Source organism: Falco naumanni, chromosome 6 (genome assembly GCF_017639655.2).
Source record: "Falco naumanni isolate bFalNau1 chromosome 6, bFalNau1.pat, whole genome shotgun sequence".
Classification (NCBI taxonomy): Eukaryota; Metazoa; Chordata; class Aves; order Falconiformes; family Falconidae; genus Falco; species Falco naumanni.
The window spans coordinates 74,021,743-74,038,665 of NC_054059.1; the positions used below are offsets into that span (position 1 = coordinate 74,021,743).

Here is a 16,923-nt window from a genome sequence, read left to right on the forward strand (position 1 = left end):
GGGTGAGCAGGCGCAGCTGCAGGCCGGCAGGTGCTGGGTGGGAGTGCCGCTGTGTCGGTTAATGTGTCACTGGGCCAGGCCCTGGCAGCAGTGCAGCTAGGAGGGGACGGCAGCGGTGGCAGCGGTAGCAGCGGTGGCAGCGGTAGGCAGCTGGGTGCAGGGTGGGTAGCAGGGCTGAGTCCCCAGGGGCTGGCCGCAGCCACGGCCCAGGGTGCCAGGGGGGACAGGACAGGTCTCTGCATTCTCCTGCTGTGCTGTGCTGTCAGCCACGCCGAGGCCCTGCTGGGCTCCCTTGTGCCAGCGGCACAACCTTTGCACGGTGCAGGGAGTGCCTGGGCACGATGCCCGTGGGAGCCCACACCTGTCTTTGCTGCAGGGCTGCGGGCAGGGCTGTGGCAGACCATGCCAGGACACCCACTGGGGACCCCTCCTGCCTGCACCATGGCCTGGGGTACGGCAGGGGCCGTGCACAGCACTGCTGGGTTCTGGGTGACCCTTGCCACGCTGGGCTGGGCTGTGCCAGGCAGTGCAGAGCCAAAGCCAGCAGCACCATGCTGAGCCTGGCTGTGCCATGTGGGGCTGTGCCCTGGGTAGCATCCCCCCTCTGTGCTCTGGGGCCAAGGGACTGGTGCCATGATGCCACGGTGGTCCTAAACACCAGCACCCCCAGGGCACTGGGAGCATTCGTGGTGTGGGGATGGATGAGAAGCTGCGGGACCTGCGGCTGCGGGAGGAGAGGACCTTCCTGCAGAGCATGGCGTGGGAGGATGTGATGGAGCAGCCCCCCAGCCGGCGGGACAGCCGGGCTCTGGCCATCATCCCCGAGCCCCTTGCCAGTGATGCCGCACCCAACAGCCCCAAGTCGCACAGGTAGCCAGCGGGAACTGGGGGTCCGGGATCTGGCGTCCAGTGCTGCCCTACCCACATCCCCAGGGACCTCAGCCTGATCGCGGAGGCGGTGGGGCGCAGCGAGTTCCTGCGGCGCCTGGGCGAGGGCTGCCCTGAGGCACTGGCCCAGAGCTTCACCACTGTCCGGCATGGCCCTGGGGACACTGTGCTGGCTGAGGACACCGAAGGCACTGCCATGTACATTGTGGCAGGTGAGAATGTGGCATGGGCACACATGGTGGTCACATGTGTACCGCCATCTGTGCCCGTGTGTGGGTGTGCCATGTGTGCCTGTGCGCATTGGGCTGCTGCACATGCGGGTGCCTGTGCACACCCGTGTGTATGTGTGCACCTCTGCGGAGGATGCATCTCCCGTTTGCATGGGGTGCGAGGCTACCTGCTGCAGGGCAGTCACATGCGTGTGCACACATGTGTGTGTGTGCATGATGCTGCGGGTCTTGTCTGTGCAGAGGGGCATCTCAGTGTGAGCCAGCGGGGCCGGCAGCTCCGCACGCTGGGACCAGGTGACGTGTTTGGCGAGCTTGCCATCCTCTACCACTGCAAGCGCACGGCCACCGTGAGGGGTAAGGAGAGCTCCCCGGCCCCATGCCACCCCCGGCCCCCCAGCACCCCGCTGACTCCCTTTTGTGCAGCTCTCAGCCCTGTGCGCCTCTGGGCCATCGACAGGCAGCGGTACCGGGCCATCGCCACCAGCAATGCCAAGCAGAGACGAGTGGAGCTCCTGGGGTCCCTGCGGATGTGAGTGGGGCCTGGCACCTGCTGACACCACCCCACAGCACCCACCGCCCCCAGGCCCCACACCCTGACCCCCTCAGGGGTGGCTGGACCCTCCTGCCAGCCCTTGCCTGCAGAGTCCCCTTCCGGTCCCAGCCCTGTCCTCACCATCATCCTCACCCCCGTCTCAGCCACATCCCTATCACCATCCCTGTCCCCATCCTTATCCCCAGCCCCAGCCTGGTCTCATCCTCATCCCAATTCCTGCTCCCAGCTGATCCCTGTTCCCATGCCCAGCCCCACCTCCACCACATCCCCCTCCCCATCCCAATCTCTGTCCCCCCTGCAGCCCCCTGCCTCTCCATCCCCTTACCCAGCCCTGCCCTGCCCACCACCTGGGCTGGGCTCTGTGGTGCAGGAGCTCAGACAGATTGCAGGCAGGGTGCAGGAAGAGCACAGGCAGGTTGCAAACAAGGTGCAGGCAGGTGGGAGGCAGGGCACAGGTGGGGCCCAGGTGAGGTGCAGGCAGGGCACAGGCAGGCCGTGGGACACCCACCAGCCCCTCTCTGCCACAGGGTGCACTGGCTGCAGGACCTCTCCGACAGCCACCTCTGCAAGCTGCTGGATGCCATGGAGGAGGTGGGTGGGCACTGAGGCAGGGGCTCCCAGGGCCCGGGGATCTCAGAACACCTCCCCGCAGGGGGCTGGGGCTGCTGGGCTGTGCCTGGGATGGTGGGTCTGGGGGCAGCTATGGAGGCTGCCTGCCCCTGCCTGCCCCCAGCAGCCCCTCCACTCCCTTCCCACAGTGCACCTTCCCGCCCGGCCACATCATTATCCACGAAGGAGATGAGGGGGAGAACTTCTACATCATCCTGAGGGGTGAGGTGGGTGCAGACCCATGACCTGGGCTCCTCCAGCCCCCTCTTGGCCCCCTGGCCCCGCTGGCACTCAGCCACTCCCGCTGCCCGCTGCTGCAGGTGCGGGTCAGCCAGCAGGCAGGCGGGGGGCAGCGGCTCATCCGTGTCCTGGGCGCTGGGCAGCACTTCGGGGAGCTCTCCCTGCTGCGGTACGTGCCCTGCTGACCCCCCACCATGGACCTGCCCATGGAGCACCCCCCCTCCCCCCCACAGACCCTCCTCGTTTGTACCCCCAATGCGCACACCCCCCACACCCTTAAGCACCCCCCCCCTACAGTGCCCCCTGTGACCCCCTTGACCCCCCTCTGCACAGGAACAGCCGCCGCACAGCCTCATGCCAGGCCCAGGGACATGTCACCTGTGTCACCATGGCCAAAGAGTAGGTGTCCCCATGCCCCCCCCTCCTGGCACTGCTGGACCCCCCTGGCCCCACTGACTCCCAACCCTTCCTCTGCTTCACAGAGACTTCCTCGAGATCAGCCCCTTCTGCCCCCAGCTGCTCCTAGAGCCGTGAGTGCCCCCAGCTCCCCCGGGACCCCCAGTCCCAGGGAACCCCAAACCTCAGGGAGCCCCCAACCCCAGGGAGCCCTCAGCCCCTCTGGGACTCCCAGCCCCAGGCAGTCCCCAGCCCCTGGGACCCCCAACCCAGGGGGGAGCTCCCAGCCCCAGGAAGCCCCAGAGAGTGGGTCCTTGGTCAGGCCAGGCTGCATGGGCACTGCAGGTGGGGGGCCGGGGGGCATCTGGGGGCAATGGGTGCAGGGTGCTCAGGGCAGGTGTCCTGCACAGAGCTTCCGGCTGGTGCGGGTGGGGGGGGCGTTGGGGCGGGGGCTGTGCTGTGACCTCAGGTTGCTCCTAGATTCTTCCCTGGGTGGTGAGCACTGTCCCACTGCCACCCAGCCCCACAGCTCGCCCCATCGTGGCCCCACACACGATGGCCCCACCGTGGACCCCCCAGCCAAGGTGGCTCCGTTCTGGTCCTGCACATGGATTAGGGTCTCTGCTCCCCCCCACACCCTGGGTCTGGGGGGCCATGGGGAGGGCTGTGGTGGGGAGCAGGGCTGAGCAAGGGCTGCCCCACTGCCCACTCCCCCCCCACCGCCCCACCCCGGCTCGCCTCCTTCCCACTGCAGGAACACGACTGAGCCAGAAGTACCGGCCCCAGAGGATCCTGGAAAGTGAGTGCAGGATGGGTCTGGGCTGGGTCTGGGGATGTGCTAGGGATGGGGATGGGGCTGCAACGGGGATGGCCTGGGGATAGGGATGGGGATAGGGAAGGAATTGGGATGAGGATGGGGTGGAGGTGGGATGGGGATGGGAAAGGGATCAGGATGGAATGGGGATGGGGACAGGGCCACGCTGCCCTGGTATGGGTCTTCCTGATCTCAGGGCAAGGACATGGGTGGGCAGTTGACAGGGCAGACAGCAGCAAGTCAGCCAGGGCTCTGCTCTGTGCTGGGGTCCCTGGGGTCTGGCTGGGTGACACAGGGTCCCTGGGATGGCTCTGGGTGTGGCAGTGTCCCCATGGCCCAGCCTGATGGCCCTGGGGACCCCAGGGTCTGACCCAGCGCAATCTCTGGAGAGCAGCGGGGGGGTCCTGGCAAGGCTTGGGGGTCAGCAGGACCCCCGGGCTGGTGCGGGTGATGCAGGGCCATGGTTCGCACCCACAGGGAATTGGGGTCTCCAAGCCTGTGGCAGCCCCCAACACCAGCGCGACTGGAGGACCTGGTGGCTGTGCGCTACAAGGAGGGGCAGTGGCAGGGCCAGCACATCATCCTGGGCACTGGTGGCTTTGGCAGGGTTGAGCTGGTGAGAGCCAGACCCTGCACCCTCTGCCCTGGCTCCTGCCACCCAGCCCCGTCCTGTTGCAACCGGTGGTGCCCATCGGAGTGCCCATGGCTACCCATGCCCAGGTCCAGTACCGGGAGCGGCTCTTTGCACTGAAGCGGATCCGCAAGGACTGGGTGGTGCGGACACAGCAGCAGGAGCATGTCCGCACGGAGCGGCGGGTGCTGGCAGGCAGCCGCAGCCCCTTCATCGTGGGGTGAGAGAGGGGGCTGTGGGCACTGGCGGGGACATTGAGGCCACCAGCTGTGCCAAGGTCCCACCAACCCCTCTCCGGTGGCAGTTTTTTTGGCACCTTCCGGGACAGGCAGTACATCTACCTGCTGCTGGAGTTCTGCCAGGGCGGTGAGCTGTGGACCAAGCTGCGTGAGATGTACGGGGCTGGGATGAGCACATGGCTGTGCCATGCCATGCTATGCCATGCCGTGCTGTGCCACACAACTGCTGGTCCCTGACATGCAGGCGCTGCTTTGAGGAGCCGTTGGCTGTGTTCTGCTGCGCCTGTGTTGTTGAGGGTCTTGAGTACCTGCACGGCCGTGGCATCATCTACCGTGACCTGAAGCCTGAGAACCTCATGCTGGACCAGCGTGGCTACATCAAGCTGGTACCAGAGCGGACATCCTGGCAGCGCCAGCACCGGCGCCTGGGGAGGGCTGGCAGGGTGGGCTGTGCTGGCTGATAGCACTGGTGCCTGCAGGTCGACTTTGGCTTTGCCAAGGAGCTGGGACGGGGGGAGAAAACCTACTCCTTCTGTGGGACCCCCGAGTACCTGGCTCCTGAGATGCTGCGCCAGGAGGGTCACGACTTCGCTGTTGACTTCTGGATGCTGGGCATCCTTGCCTTTGAGCTGCTGGTGGGCAGGTGAGTGTGCGCCCCTGGGGCCAGATAAGCCCCCACTGCAGCGAGGCTCCACCTGCCCCTGCCCTGCAGGCCCCCCTTCCACAGCGCTGACCCCCAGCAGATCTACAGCCGCATCCTGGATGGCATCTTCTCCTTCCCTGCCTTCCTCAGCGAGGCTGCCTGCTCCCTCATCAGCAAGCTCTGCAGGTGCACAGGGCACCCACCGCGGGGTCCTGCCACAGCCCAGGCAGATACAGGGGGCAGGGGGTGTCCCAAGCAGGAACAAGGCACTCAAGTGCTGTGGATGCATCAGTGCACCCTGTGGGGGTGCTGGGGAGGGGTGCCCCCCCTGCCCTGTCCCACACTATCCCCTTGCAGGCGCCGTCCGGGGCAGCGCCTAGGGAACACGGCCAGTGGCATCCGTGGCATCAAGAAGCACAGGTGAGGGGAACGGGTGCACGGGTGGGGGCCCCCCTTGTCCCCTCCTGCAGCATACACACCACCCCCCCAGGTGGTTTGGGGCCCTGAAGTGGAGGAAGCTTGCGCTGCGGCAGCTGGAGGCACCCACCCGGCAGCTCATCAAGGAGGTAAGCTGGGGAGGTCATGGGGCTGGGGTCCAGGGGGCAGGAGGAGCCGGCTCTGACCCCATCCCCCACCCCAGGGACCGCCCTATGCCAACTTCAAGCGTTTCTCCACCGACTGGACACCAGCAGAGGATGAGTTCTCGGGCTGGGATGAGGATTTCTGATGGCAGCAGGACCCCCGGGCTGGGCTGGCTGTGCCCCCTCCCCACCACAGCCCCAGGCCAGGGTGATGCTGGGGGCTGCCCTGTGGCCTTGTGCTCTCTCAGGGCTGGGGGGGGCTGCCCCAGGACAATAAATCGTGGTGCTGCCACCAGGCGCAGGAAGGAGCTGGAACCGCGGGTACAAAACCCGGTGCCGCGTCTTTATTTTGTGGGGGGCAGTGGGGGGGCCGGGGGTGGTGGGGTGGTGTGACGGTCTAGGGGGCAGTGATGTGGGGTGAGGGCATGTGGTGGCAGGGGATTGAGGGGTTGGGGGGGTGCTGATAAATAACAGGACGGGTGGGGGGATCCCGCCGGGGTGTGGGGACCCCCCGGCCTGGCTGTGCCCCCGGCTGGCTGGCAGCCCCATGCCAGGGGGCTGGTCTGAGGGTCCAGCGGCTCTAGGGCTCCTCGGTGTCGTACAGCAGGGCCCCACTGAAGACGGTGAGGGGCTCGTCAGGCGCGTGGGCCAGGCGCCCTGACACCAGGTCCACGCAGAGTGTCTCGCCGGCAGCCAACGGCAGCAGGAGGCTGAAGACCCCGAGTGTCCCGGGGCTGGGCTGCAGCGCGGCCACCGGCTCCTTCTCCAGCCCCTCGGGCTGGAACCCGGCCGAGTCCAGGCGGGCGATGCCCTGGTTGGAGCGCGACAGCACAGCCTCCAGCTTCTCCCCTTTGTGCCCTGTCAGCACTGCGCTCACCAGGTATCGCCCACTCACTGGTGCCGTGAAGGTGCCTGTGGCAGTGGGTGGGTGGGTGTCAGTGCTAGCAGCCGCCCTGCCCCTAGGGACCCCCCAGTGCCCCCAGAATGGGCTCTGCACCCCCTGGTGTTCCCCCACTGTGTCCCACAGCCATCAAAGCACCCCCCCACACAGGCCCAGCACCCCCCTTCCCATGGCCATGACCATGTAGCCGCCATCCCACTCCACCATCCCCCTCCTGCCCCACAGCCCCCACCCTGCCCCACCCGTGGGCGCTCACCCGTCTCGGGGTCATAGGCACCGCCGTCGTTGAGCAGAACCTGGTCGAAGGGGACGGTACCTGGCTCCGTGCGCTGGGTGCTCAGGGTGGCCGAGAAGGCGATGTGGGGCACAGAGCCCGGCTCCCCTACTGTGCCTGGGCAGCGCATCAGGACAGGGCACCCGGCCCAGCAGCCATAGCCCCTGCTCCTCCCTATACCTGCCCCTTTGCTGTGTCCACATGTCCCCCCCTTGACCACGTCCCCTCCCCTGTGTGCCCAGTCCCTCTGCCCCAGCCAGCCATGACCATCACCCCAGGCTGGCCCATCCAGTGTCCTCTGCCTTCCCATGCCCCCTTGCCCCAGGCCAGACACCCCCCAAATGGCCACTGCAGCACCCACCACAAGCACCCCATGCCCCGCCAGCCCCCAAGCCCTACCTCTCTCTCCTGGCAGCCCTAGAAGGGAAAGTGAGAGGGCTGCAGAGCTGGCATGGGGCAGGACCCCTGGGGTGCACGGTCCGGCCATGCCAGCACTGCCCTGCTAAGAAGGACAGGGCACGGGGGGCAGCTCCTTACCGGGGGGGCCCAGGGGGCCTTGTTCGCCATCTTTGCCAGGGGGCCCGGGGGGGCCGGAGGGGCCGATCTCACCCATGGGGCCAACGGGTCCAGGGGGGCCAGGGGGGCCTGAAGGGAGGATGGGGTTAAAGCCACCCCAGCCCCACAACCCTCACTCCACATCCCCACGCCTGGAGCTCCGGATCCCCGTGGTTTACGTCCCCACAGCCCTGTGTCCCCACACCTTGACCCCCGCTGTCCCCACGGTTTGTGTCCCCATTCCTCATGGCTTGAGCCCCCAAAACTTATGTCCCCATGTCCCCACACCTTGAGGCCCACGTCTCCACACCCCAGCCCCACAGCCCGCAGCCTCCTGTAGACCTGCCATTCCCCCACCCCGCACCCCCATACCCACCCAGCCATGCCCCCCAACTGCCTCGCTCACTGGCAACCCCGTCTTCCCATTCCCTGCTGCCCCATGTCCCCAAGCATAGTCCCCACCACCCCATGCCCCCCAGCGCCCTCGTGCCCCGCGCACCAGCGAGGTCCCTCTGGCTCAGGTGGAGCAGCTCCCCGCGCAGGTGCTGCAGGCTGGCGTTGAGGGCACTGAGCCGACGTGGGAGCTGGGCCTGCAGCGCCTTCTCCAGCAGCGCGTCCTGGGCACGGGCCGTGCCGTTCAGCTCCCGCACTGCACCCCATAGCCCTGCTACGTGCCGGCCCAGACCCTCACGGACGCCCCGCAGCCCGCCCGCCACAGCCTCCAGCTGCTCGCAGACTCCCTCCAGCTTGGCCAGCCGTGGTTCCAGGCCGGCTGGGCAGCCCCTGGTCCGCACCAGCTCCCGCACCAGCCCTTCCAGCCGTTCCTCGCTCTCGGCCTGCCGTGCTGCTGCCACCGCCGCTGCCTGGTCCAGCTCAGCCACGATGCGGTCAATGATGGCGTCCAGCTCACGCTGCCGGGCATCCTGCTGGTCCAGAGAATCCTGCAGCTCCTGCACTGTGCTGTTGATCCCACCGAGGGAAAGCAGTGCTGCCACCAGCTCACCCCGCAGCGCTCGCAGCTCCGAGGGTGAGGTGCCCCCGAAGACACTGAACCCCTCCAGTGGCACCTCTGCTTCCGCCTCTGGCACGGTGGGGCCAGGCTCGGGCAGGCGGCAGGCAGCGGCACAGGCATCCACCTCGGCCCGCAGCTGCTCCAGCTCATGGGGCGGGCAGTGGGGAGCAGGGTGGGGGGCAGGGGCTTGGCCCCCCCGGCTTGGCCTCCAGCAGCCCCGTCCGGTTGCGGAGCTCTGCCAGCTCCTCTGCCAGGGCCCCCCCTGCCTCCAGCTGCCCCAGCCGCCCCGCCAGCTGCCCCAGTGCCTCCCCCTGTGCCCCCAGCAGCTCCCGCAGCTCCCCCCACTCTGCCCGCAGCCCCTGCAGAGTCCCGCCCAGCCCAACCCTGCTGGCCCCCAGGGCCTGGAGCTGCCCCTCAGTGTCCTGCAGCCGCCGCTCCAGCTGTTGGAGGAGGAGGCCGAGCTGCCCATCCTGGCCACGCGCTGTCAGCTCTGGGGGTGCCGGGCAGGGCCAGCCGCAGCGGGCCAGCAGCCCCTCCAGCTCAGCCAGGCGGGCACCGTGCTGTGCCCCGCTCACCACCAGCCCTTCTACCGCCCGGCTCAGGTTGGCCAGGCGTGCCGGCAGCCCGCTCTGCCACCTGTCCAGCTCAGGGGGCCATGGGCCAGCCCACGAGGCATTCAGTCGCCCCTCCAGTTCTGCCAGCCGCCGGGCCAGCACTGGTCCCTGCCCGCCAGACCCCGCTACGGCTGAGGGCAGCCCCTCCAGGCGCCGCTCCAGCTCGGCCAGGCGCCGGTGCAGATCGTCTGGTGGGGCAGCAGCGGGTGCCAGGCGGCTGCTCAGGCTGCTGATGTGCCGCTGCACCGTCTCCACCGCCTCCCGGTTGCGCTGGTCCACTGAGCCCACCAGCTTCTCCAGCGCCCGCATGCGCTCCCGGTCCTCCGCTGCCTGCCGCCGCAGCCCCTCAGTGCCGGCTGCGCAGGCAGCGCAGGTCTCCTGCAGCCGTTGCTCCAGCTCACGCAGTGCCGTGGCTGTCCCCGGGTCCCCTGATGCCACCGACACTGGACCCTCCCGGCCGCTCTCCTGGCGATGCAGGCGGCTCTCCAGCTCCTCCAGCCGCCGCTGGACATGGCTCAGGGCCTCCCGCACTTCAGCTGGGGCGGCTGCATCAGCCGGCTGCTCGCCCTCGGGACTGCCACCCGCTGCCCGGTGTGGCTGCTCCGGCGGTAGCTCCTGCCTGGCCCGCAGTTCCTCCACCTGCTCGCTCAGCTGCCGCACCTGCTCCTCCAGCTGCCGCACCTTCTCCGCATCCACACCACCTGCCACCGTACCGCATCATTCACGGTCATGACTGCGCCGGGACCATCCCGCTGGTGCATCCCCCCCACCTGCCAGCACTACCTTCGCCCCCCAGGCCACTGAGGGGGTTGCCGAAGCCAGAAAGCGTGGGGCGGCTGGGCCGGGGTCGGGGACGACTGGTGGGCAGCAGGGATGCCGGCCCCGGCCCCTCAGTGCAGTCCTCGCCCGAGTAGCCCTGGCAGCAGCGCCAGGCCAGCTCCGACACTGTCCTCTGGGACACCTTGTAGCGGGGCCGCAGGAAGCTGCGGTACCTGCGGGCACAGGAGACCCTGCCGCAGCGGCGGGGGCTGATGAAAAGCCCCCAGCTGCGCAGTGTGGGCTGGCAAGAGGGGCACTGGGGGGGGAGGTCCTGGGTGTGGGGAGCAGGGCTGGTCCTGCGGCAAAGCCCTGCCTGCACTCGGTCCCCCATGCCTGCCAGCACCCCGCTGCCTGCCAGGGTGCCGGTGTCGGAGGTGGCACCGTGCGCACAGGGGCGTAAGGCAGCAGCTCGGGACTGGGCAGCTGGCGAGGTGGGAGCAAAACCAAACACAGGCTGTGGTCTGGTCCCGGTGGTACAGCCAGGCCCTTGCCTGCACCCAGCCTCTTGCTCAGCTGCCGGCAGCTGGGGGTGGGGGGCTGCCCCTGCCACCCTGCCACTGCCATCACCCCATGCTGCTGGCCCTGCCACCGAGCTGCCAGCTTGCCGACTTGCCCTCAGCGCGGGGTGTGCCAGGGGTCCTGGCACACACCTTGTGGGGGGGCTGCTGGCCAGGCAGGGACAGGGGCCAGTCACCCAACCAGCACTGCTTGAGGCTGCTGGGCTCTTGCGAAAAAGTAAACATGACCGCGGGGTGGATAAACACCAGCAGCAGCTGCGGCAGCAGGGGTGGTGGGGCCACCACCAACACGGCTCTGCTCCGAGCCCCCCCAGCCCACGGAGCTCCCCCAGCCCCAGCCCCACTCACGCCAGGACGCGGGGGCACTGGAGCTGCCCCCAGCCACAGGGCTGGTAGTCCGGCTTCACGAAGCTCTCGACGCCATCCTCCACCACGCAGCTCACGCTGCGCGTCACCACGTAGGCACACCAATTCCTGTGGGAAGGAGTCAGAGCGCCTGGCCGGCACACACTGGGCATCCCCCCACACGCACCAGGCATCATCTTGGCACACACCAGGCCCCCCCCACCTCTGCACACCCCCACACTCGCCCTGCCGGCCCCACCGGTAGCAGCCGTCACGGCCCAGTGCTGTGGGGTTAATGGGCCGGATCCTGCCCCATGCTGGAGCCCTTTCATCCCTGCTCTGCCCAGCAGCCTGTAGCACCAGGGCTCTGCGCCAAGCTCTTGCTGGGGCCGGTGGCACTGCAGGAGCAGCCGTGGCCCCCCAGCCATGGGGCAGCGACTGGGGAGCCCTGTGGGGCTGGGGGCTCTGTTTGTGGGGTTTGGGGCAGCCAGACAGGATTTGGTGTGCTAGACACCCCCTCATGCCATGCTGTGGGGCCCCACACAGTTTGTCCTGGGGATGGGCACCCCTTGTCCTGCCACATAGCTGCCCCACATGTCCCTGGTCCTTTCTGCACTGGTGGGGCAGGGGCAGATGGGACAGTCACCCACTGGGGGGGGCTCAGCCACCCCACAGCTATTGTGCCCCCCAACCTGGAGTATACAACAGGGGATCAACTGTCCCCCTGAGCAAAGCAATGGCACGGGGGCACTGCTCCCCCAGCCCCCCACACTGGGGTGCAGGAACCCAGGCTGCCCAGAGGCCTGCAGGACCAGCCATGGGGCCTCACAGCTCCCAGCCAGGTGCAAACCCCATGGCATGGCACAGGACCCCAACCCAGCCCCACAGGCTGAAGGGACCCCAGCCCTATGGCATGGGACCCTAGCCCGGCCCCACAGCCTGCAGGGACCCCACCCCCATGGCACAGGACCCCAGCCCAGCATCGCAAGCTGCAAAGACCCCAGCCCTGTGGCTCGGGACCCCAACCCGGCATCGCAAGCTGCACGGACCCCAGCCTCATGGCTCAGGACCCCAGCCTGGCCCCGCAGGCTGCAAGGACCCCAGACCCATGGCTCGGGACCCCAGCCTGGCCCCACAGGCTGCAAGGACCCCAGCCCCATGGCTCGGGACCCCAGCATGGCCCTGCAGACTGCAAGGACCCTGGCACAGCCTTATATGGTCTATGCCCGGAGCCTGAAGCCCAGCCCCGAACCCAGAGCCCCCAGCCCCACACAGAGCAGCCCCTCAGGCAGTCCCATAAGGAGCGGCCTCCCAGGCCCCTCAGACCTTGTGGTGGGAGCTGGGGGGGTGCGGTGGGAGCTGGGGGGTTGCGGTGGGGGCCTGTGGGGCTGCGGCCGTTCCCGTCAGACTCCGGCTGGTTCCCCTCAGGCCGCGGCTGGATTCCAGCTCCTCCCCGGGGGCCGCCGGGAATTCCTGCGCCGACCATGGCCCCCACTCGCCTCCCTCCCTCCTTCCCTTCCCTTCTCTTCCCTTCCCCACTGTGCCTCCTAACCCCACACCTGTGGGACCCCCAGACGGCCCCAGGGTCCCACTGCCCAGGACTGGGGATGCCCACATTCCAGGGATGAGATGGGACGGGGATATGGGACATGAGATGTGTAATACGGGATGGGGACAGGATGGGATGAAAGCCCTCCTGAAAGGGCAGGGCATGAGGATGGCCCCCCATGCCTGCTCTGAGCACAGGGAGGGGCCACTGTGCCCCCCAAGCTATAAGGATTGGTCACTGCACCCCCCACGTGTGGGGAAACCCCACTGTGCCCCCAAAGCCACAGGTAAATGCTCAGCCACATCTGTGCCCTGCTACGGCGATGTGGGGCTGGGCTGGGGGTGCCTACCCCACATCCCCCCTTTCCAGGCAGCCCCATGACAGCAGCCAGGTCCTGCCACACTACCCGGGACTGCAGTGGGACTGCAGTGGGGCTGCCACGGTGCTGGCATTGGGGCAGGGATAGGGCAGGCAACGGCGGTGGCTGTGCCGAGGCAGCTCCACTGTGCATGGCCACGCTGCTGTGGCACTGATGTGGCCACGGCGAGAGTGTGACCCCCAACCCAGGGGTGTGGGGCCACCCCCAGCCCAGCAGTCCCCCAAGCTCCCCCACCCACCGGCACCAGCTGCCCCACACCAACCCCACGCTGCCTGTCCCCAGCCACCGGCATGGCACCGGCAGAGGTGGGGACAGGGACAGGGTGGGTCCGGGCCCCTCGCCCCCTCCCCGACAGTGGTGGCCCTGCACTGCACAGCGCGGGCCGGGGGATGCTGGGGCCAGAGCAGCCCTGGGATCCCCGGCACCAGCCGCGCTGAGCCCAGCACACCCAGAGCCATCCCTGCGGGGAGCCTGGGCTCTGTGCCCCTGGCCCGAGCCCCTCCTGGTGCCCGGTGCCCGGTGCCGGCCCCACGTACGCCCCCGGGTCTGGCCCCTCTGCATGTGCCCACCGTCCACACCCACCATGTGGCTGTGCCGGCGACAGCGGGCCATCAAGGGGTGGGGGTTGCCCCCCACCAAGTTGTGGGACACCCCCACCGCCATCCCCGGCACGGCAGCACCCACCGGGGACAGGACCCGCTGCCCCTTCCCATCACCCCAGTGGGACGTGGCACGTGTGGGTGCCCGGCCGCCCGTGTGTCCCCTCCCGGCCCGGCCCGGCATGGCGGTCACGGCTCCTACCTGTGCCGGCTGGCGGCCCGGGCACCGCCGTGGGTCGCAGCTGGGCCCTGCAGGGCCGTGGCCTGGACGGAGCCGTGGGGCGCGCCCCCCCCGGTGTAGAGGCTGTACCTGGGGGGGAAGTTGGCAGCCAGGGCCTGGGCGGCCAGCAGGCACGGCCAGAGCCAGGGGGCCATGCTGGGCGGGCAGCTCGGCACGGCTCGGCTCGGCTCGGCGGGCACGGCCCAGCTCAGGAGTGCATGGCGCGTCCCGTCGCGGCTCCGTCTCTCCTGGCTCTGCGCGGCTCGGCACGGCTGGGCTCGGCACGGCGGCTCTGCCCTCCCCTCGGCCGCCCCTCGGCCAGCCCCTTGCTGCCACAGAGCCGCCCCGGCACTGCCCGCCGACGGGGTCCCCGGGGCCCCCTGCTTCCTGCCTGCTGCGGCCCCCTCCCCGGCCCGCACAGCCCCCGGCGCGCCCCGGCCTCCGCCGGGCACCGCGGCCCCCGCCGGCCCCCACCACTCGCACATCTGCTTCTCGTTAGGCCGGGACGCCAGCGAGGACGGGAAGGAGGGACGGGGGAAGCCAGAGAGGCCGGGCAGGGGGCCAGGGCTGCAGGCAGCCAGCACGGCTGGTGCAACCGCGACGGGTCCCCCCCGCCATCACTGTGGCCTCGCATGGCACCCCGTGCCCTGCACTGCCATGGCCTCGTGTGGCACCTCACACCTTGCACCACCCTGGCCTCGCACAACACCCTGCCCCCCTGGCACTGCCACAGCCTCGAACAGCACTCCACGCCCTGCACTGCCATGGCCTTGCATGGCACCCCACACCTTGTACTGCCACGGCCTCACATGGTACTGCGTGCCTTGCACCGCCACGGCTTCGTGTGGCATCTCACACCTTGCATTGCTACAGCTGTGCGCAGCACCCCGCATCTTGTACCACCATGGCTGCGCACGGCACCCCATGCCTGGCACCACTGTGGCCTCCCATGGCACCCTACACCTGGCACCTCTGCAGCCACTGCCATGGCCTCACATGGCACCCCACAACCACCACTGCCACGGTCTTGCATGGCACTCCATGCCTTGCACCACCACAGTCTTGTGTGGCACCTGGTTCTTTGCACAGCATCCTGCTCCTCATCCACCCACAGCATGTGTCACCCCTGTGCACCCTCTGCCACAGGCCAGCTAGTGGCTGTACTCACCATTCCCCAGCTTGAGGCTCCCTGGGGTGAGCCGGTGCTGCTGGTGGGGCAGCCCCCAGCACTGGGTGGGTGCAGCCAGAGTGTGTCCCTGCCCATAGCCCGATCCAGCCATGTCCCTGACATTCCACCAGTGCCACATCCCCATGGCAGCACCAGCACCCCACAGTAGGTGCTAGTGTGGAGCCAGGCACAGCCCCACAGCTCCAGCCCCACCCTGACACCATTGGCACTGCACTGGGGGGTACGGGGGGCTCACCAGGGTTGCAGGAGCAGGGGGACCCAGCAGGGACCAAGCGGTGACACCCTGCCACTGCTCCAGGCCTGTGGTGACACCACGGCTTCCCCAGATCACGCAGTGATGTAAGAGTCTCCCGGTGACATCACACCTTGGCCCCGGCCCTGGATGACGTCACGGGCTGGCGCGGCACTGCGGGAACCCGTCGCTCTCTGGGGCTCATCCAGGGCGCGTTGAGCACAAACAGCTGCCGGCAGCTGGGCGGGGGAGGGGAGGGAGTGGGGGATGGGGCCTCGGGGACCGCGGCTGTGCTGGGCCAGGCACCCAGCCACGACTGACCCCAGGGGGGCCGCCGCCGCCCCCTCTGCGCTCTCAGGGGCTGGGGGGGCTACGGGGGGCTGTGAGGAGGCTGTGGGGGCCGGGCGGTGGGGCAGCCCCGGGCCCGTGCAGGAGGTGGCACTGGCCGTGCCGTGTCCCGCGGGACGCCAGGCAGCGCCGGGGCCCCACGGCTCAGGCAGGAGGGGCCGGAGGGGCCGGGGGGCACTGGGGAGCCGAGGGGCCGGGGGCCTCGTCCCCGGGGGACCGACCTCTGTGCCCGGCGCGGCCGGGGGCGCGGGGCGGGACCCCAGGGAGGGCTCGCTGCTGGCCCCTGGGCTGGGGCCGTCCTGCAGCAGCAGCAACCCGGCCCGGCCCGCCCGCCCGGCTCAGCCCAGCGGGGCACATTACGGCGCATCCCGGACCCTACCAGCCCCGCACGCCCCGGTACTCCTCCCAGCAGCTATAATTAGCCCCGGCCCCGCCCCCGCCGAGGCCCGGCCTTGTAAGGAGCCGGGCCCGGGCCCGGGCCTCCCGCTTGGGGCTCCCCGGGATCGCTCCCCCCCGGGCGGCTTCGGGCTGCGGCCGCCGGCGGGGGCTGGACAGCAGGTCCCGAGCGGGGGATGGGGTGGGCACCGGCTCTTTTCCCGGGGCCGGCAGAGCCCCACCCCCACCCCGACAGCCCCGCCCCCTGCCGTGGGACTCGGGTGTGAGCCAGGCCATGACGTAACAGCGGCCCTGGGCCAGGAGCCGTGACGTCATTGCGGGGCGGGGTCACCGCGCGCCGGGGTGAGAAAGCCCCGGGGCCGGCGCCTGGCCGGGGGCCGGCAGCCGTGATGTCACGGTGTGGCCGGCACCGGGCCGTGACGTCACCTCCCTCCGCTCGGCCCCGCCCTTCCCGTCGTGCACAGCGGCCGGAAGTCGCGCGCGGCGCAGGGAGACGTGGCGGCGGTGGCGGCGGCACCGGCAGCGCGTGAGCGTGGGGGGCGGGGGTGTGTGGGTGGGCGCAGTCGGGAGGGGTCTCGGTCGGGATGGGGACTGGGGGATCCCGGCCCGGGGTTGGGGCTGTCACAGCCGGGAGGGGGATTGGGGGGGGGGTCCCGGCCCGGAGGGTCTGTCACAACCGGAAGTAGGTCCTGAGGGATCGCGGCCCGAGGGGTCTGTCCCGGCCGGGAGGGGGTCCCGGTGTCCCCGCTGGGGTCCCCACCAGGCTGGCAGCGCGTCCCTCCGGCAGGATGATCACGGACGTGCAGCTCGCCATCTTTGCCAACATGCTGGGCGTCTCGCTCTTCCTCCTCGTCGTCCTCTACCACTACGTTGCCGTCAACAACCCCAAGAAGCAGGAGTGAGGCGACCCACACCGGCACCCTCCCGTCGCGCCATGGCGGGGCAGAGCCTGGCCCGGTGCCCGTCACGCTGCAGTGCCCACCATGGTGCCGCACAGAGGCAGGAGGCCGCACTTCTTTAAAACAAAGTTTAACGGAAACACCATAATACAAGACAAAATCGTGTGATGTAAAAATGTCTCCCACCCGTGCCGTGTCCCTCCGCCGGTCCCGCGGGGAGGAGCGGGGCTGCCCGGGGGTGAGAGTTCCC

General features: G+C 69.3%; 3 protein-coding genes across 5 annotated transcripts; 2 read left to right on the forward strand and 1 right to left on the reverse strand.

Annotated features, from left to right (window-relative positions):
* Nucleotides 1-39: 39 nt before the first annotated feature.
* On the forward strand, nucleotides 40-6,132 carry LOC121090699 (cGMP-dependent protein kinase 1-like). 3 transcript variants are annotated; one of them, XM_040599428.1, is made up of 21 exons: nucleotides 55-142; nucleotides 377-451; nucleotides 671-870; nucleotides 934-1,100; nucleotides 1,359-1,472; nucleotides 1,542-1,647; nucleotides 2,199-2,262; nucleotides 2,430-2,507; nucleotides 2,601-2,689; nucleotides 2,854-2,919; nucleotides 3,003-3,050; nucleotides 3,671-3,715; nucleotides 4,208-4,346; nucleotides 4,451-4,581; nucleotides 4,666-4,755; nucleotides 4,845-4,986; nucleotides 5,080-5,243; nucleotides 5,313-5,429; nucleotides 5,601-5,663; nucleotides 5,734-5,809; nucleotides 5,884-6,132. In XM_040599428.1, the coding sequence occupies exons 3-21, from the start codon at nucleotides 698-700 to the stop codon at nucleotides 5,968-5,970; spliced, it is 1,959 nt and encodes a 652-aa protein (XP_040455362.1). In that variant the 5' UTR covers nucleotides 55-142; nucleotides 377-451; nucleotides 671-697; the 3' UTR covers nucleotides 5,971-6,132. The 3 variants fall into 3 exon arrangements, with proteins under 3 accessions (XP_040455361.1, XP_040455362.1, XP_040455363.1); XM_040599427.1 differs by lacking the exon at nucleotides 377-451 and having other exon boundaries at nucleotides 40-142; XM_040599429.1 differs by lacking the exon at nucleotides 377-451 and having other exon boundaries at nucleotides 117-124.
* A 53-nt stretch (nucleotides 6,133-6,185) lies between these two features.
* Nucleotides 6,186-13,992, reverse strand: EMILIN1 (elastin microfibril interfacer 1). The gene is given in 10 exon segments (XM_040599368.1): nucleotides 6,186-6,736; nucleotides 6,982-7,116; nucleotides 7,399-7,416; nucleotides 7,537-7,644; nucleotides 8,054-8,654; nucleotides 8,697-8,723; nucleotides 8,725-9,881; nucleotides 9,964-10,172; nucleotides 10,866-10,991; nucleotides 13,592-13,992. Coding segments are annotated over 10 exon segments (2,886 nt in total). The 5' UTR covers nucleotides 13,765-13,992; the 3' UTR covers nucleotides 6,186-6,404.
* A 2,176-nt stretch (nucleotides 13,993-16,168) lies between these two features.
* On the forward strand, nucleotides 16,169-16,849 carry OST4 (oligosaccharyltransferase complex subunit 4, non-catalytic). The gene is made up of 2 exons (XM_040598931.1): nucleotides 16,169-16,300; nucleotides 16,562-16,849. Exon 2 carries the CDS (start codon nucleotides 16,563-16,565, stop codon nucleotides 16,674-16,676), a length of 114 nt encoding a protein of 37 aa, XP_040454865.1. The 5' UTR covers nucleotides 16,169-16,300; nucleotide 16,562; the 3' UTR covers nucleotides 16,677-16,849.
* The last annotated feature ends 74 nt before the right edge of the window (nucleotides 16,850-16,923 follow it).

Excerpts from the sequence above, each read along its gene's own strand:
- LOC121090699 (XM_040599427.1), top strand. The coding sequence starts at position 698 with ATGGATGAGAAGCTGCGGGACCTGCGGCTGCGGGAGGAGAGGACCTTC. Across the intron at positions 4,582-4,665 it reads CGCAGCCCCTTCATCGTGGG|TTTTTTTGGCACCTTCCGGG; the intron begins GTGAGAGAGGGG and ends CTCCGGTGGCAG. Across the intron at positions 4,987-5,079 it reads AGCGTGGCTACATCAAGCTG|GTCGACTTTGGCTTTGCCAA; the intron begins GTACCAGAGCGG and ends TGGTGCCTGCAG.
- OST4 (XM_040598931.1), top strand. The coding sequence starts at position 16,563 with ATGATCACGGACGTGCAGCTCGCCATCTTTGCCAACATGCTGGGCGTC.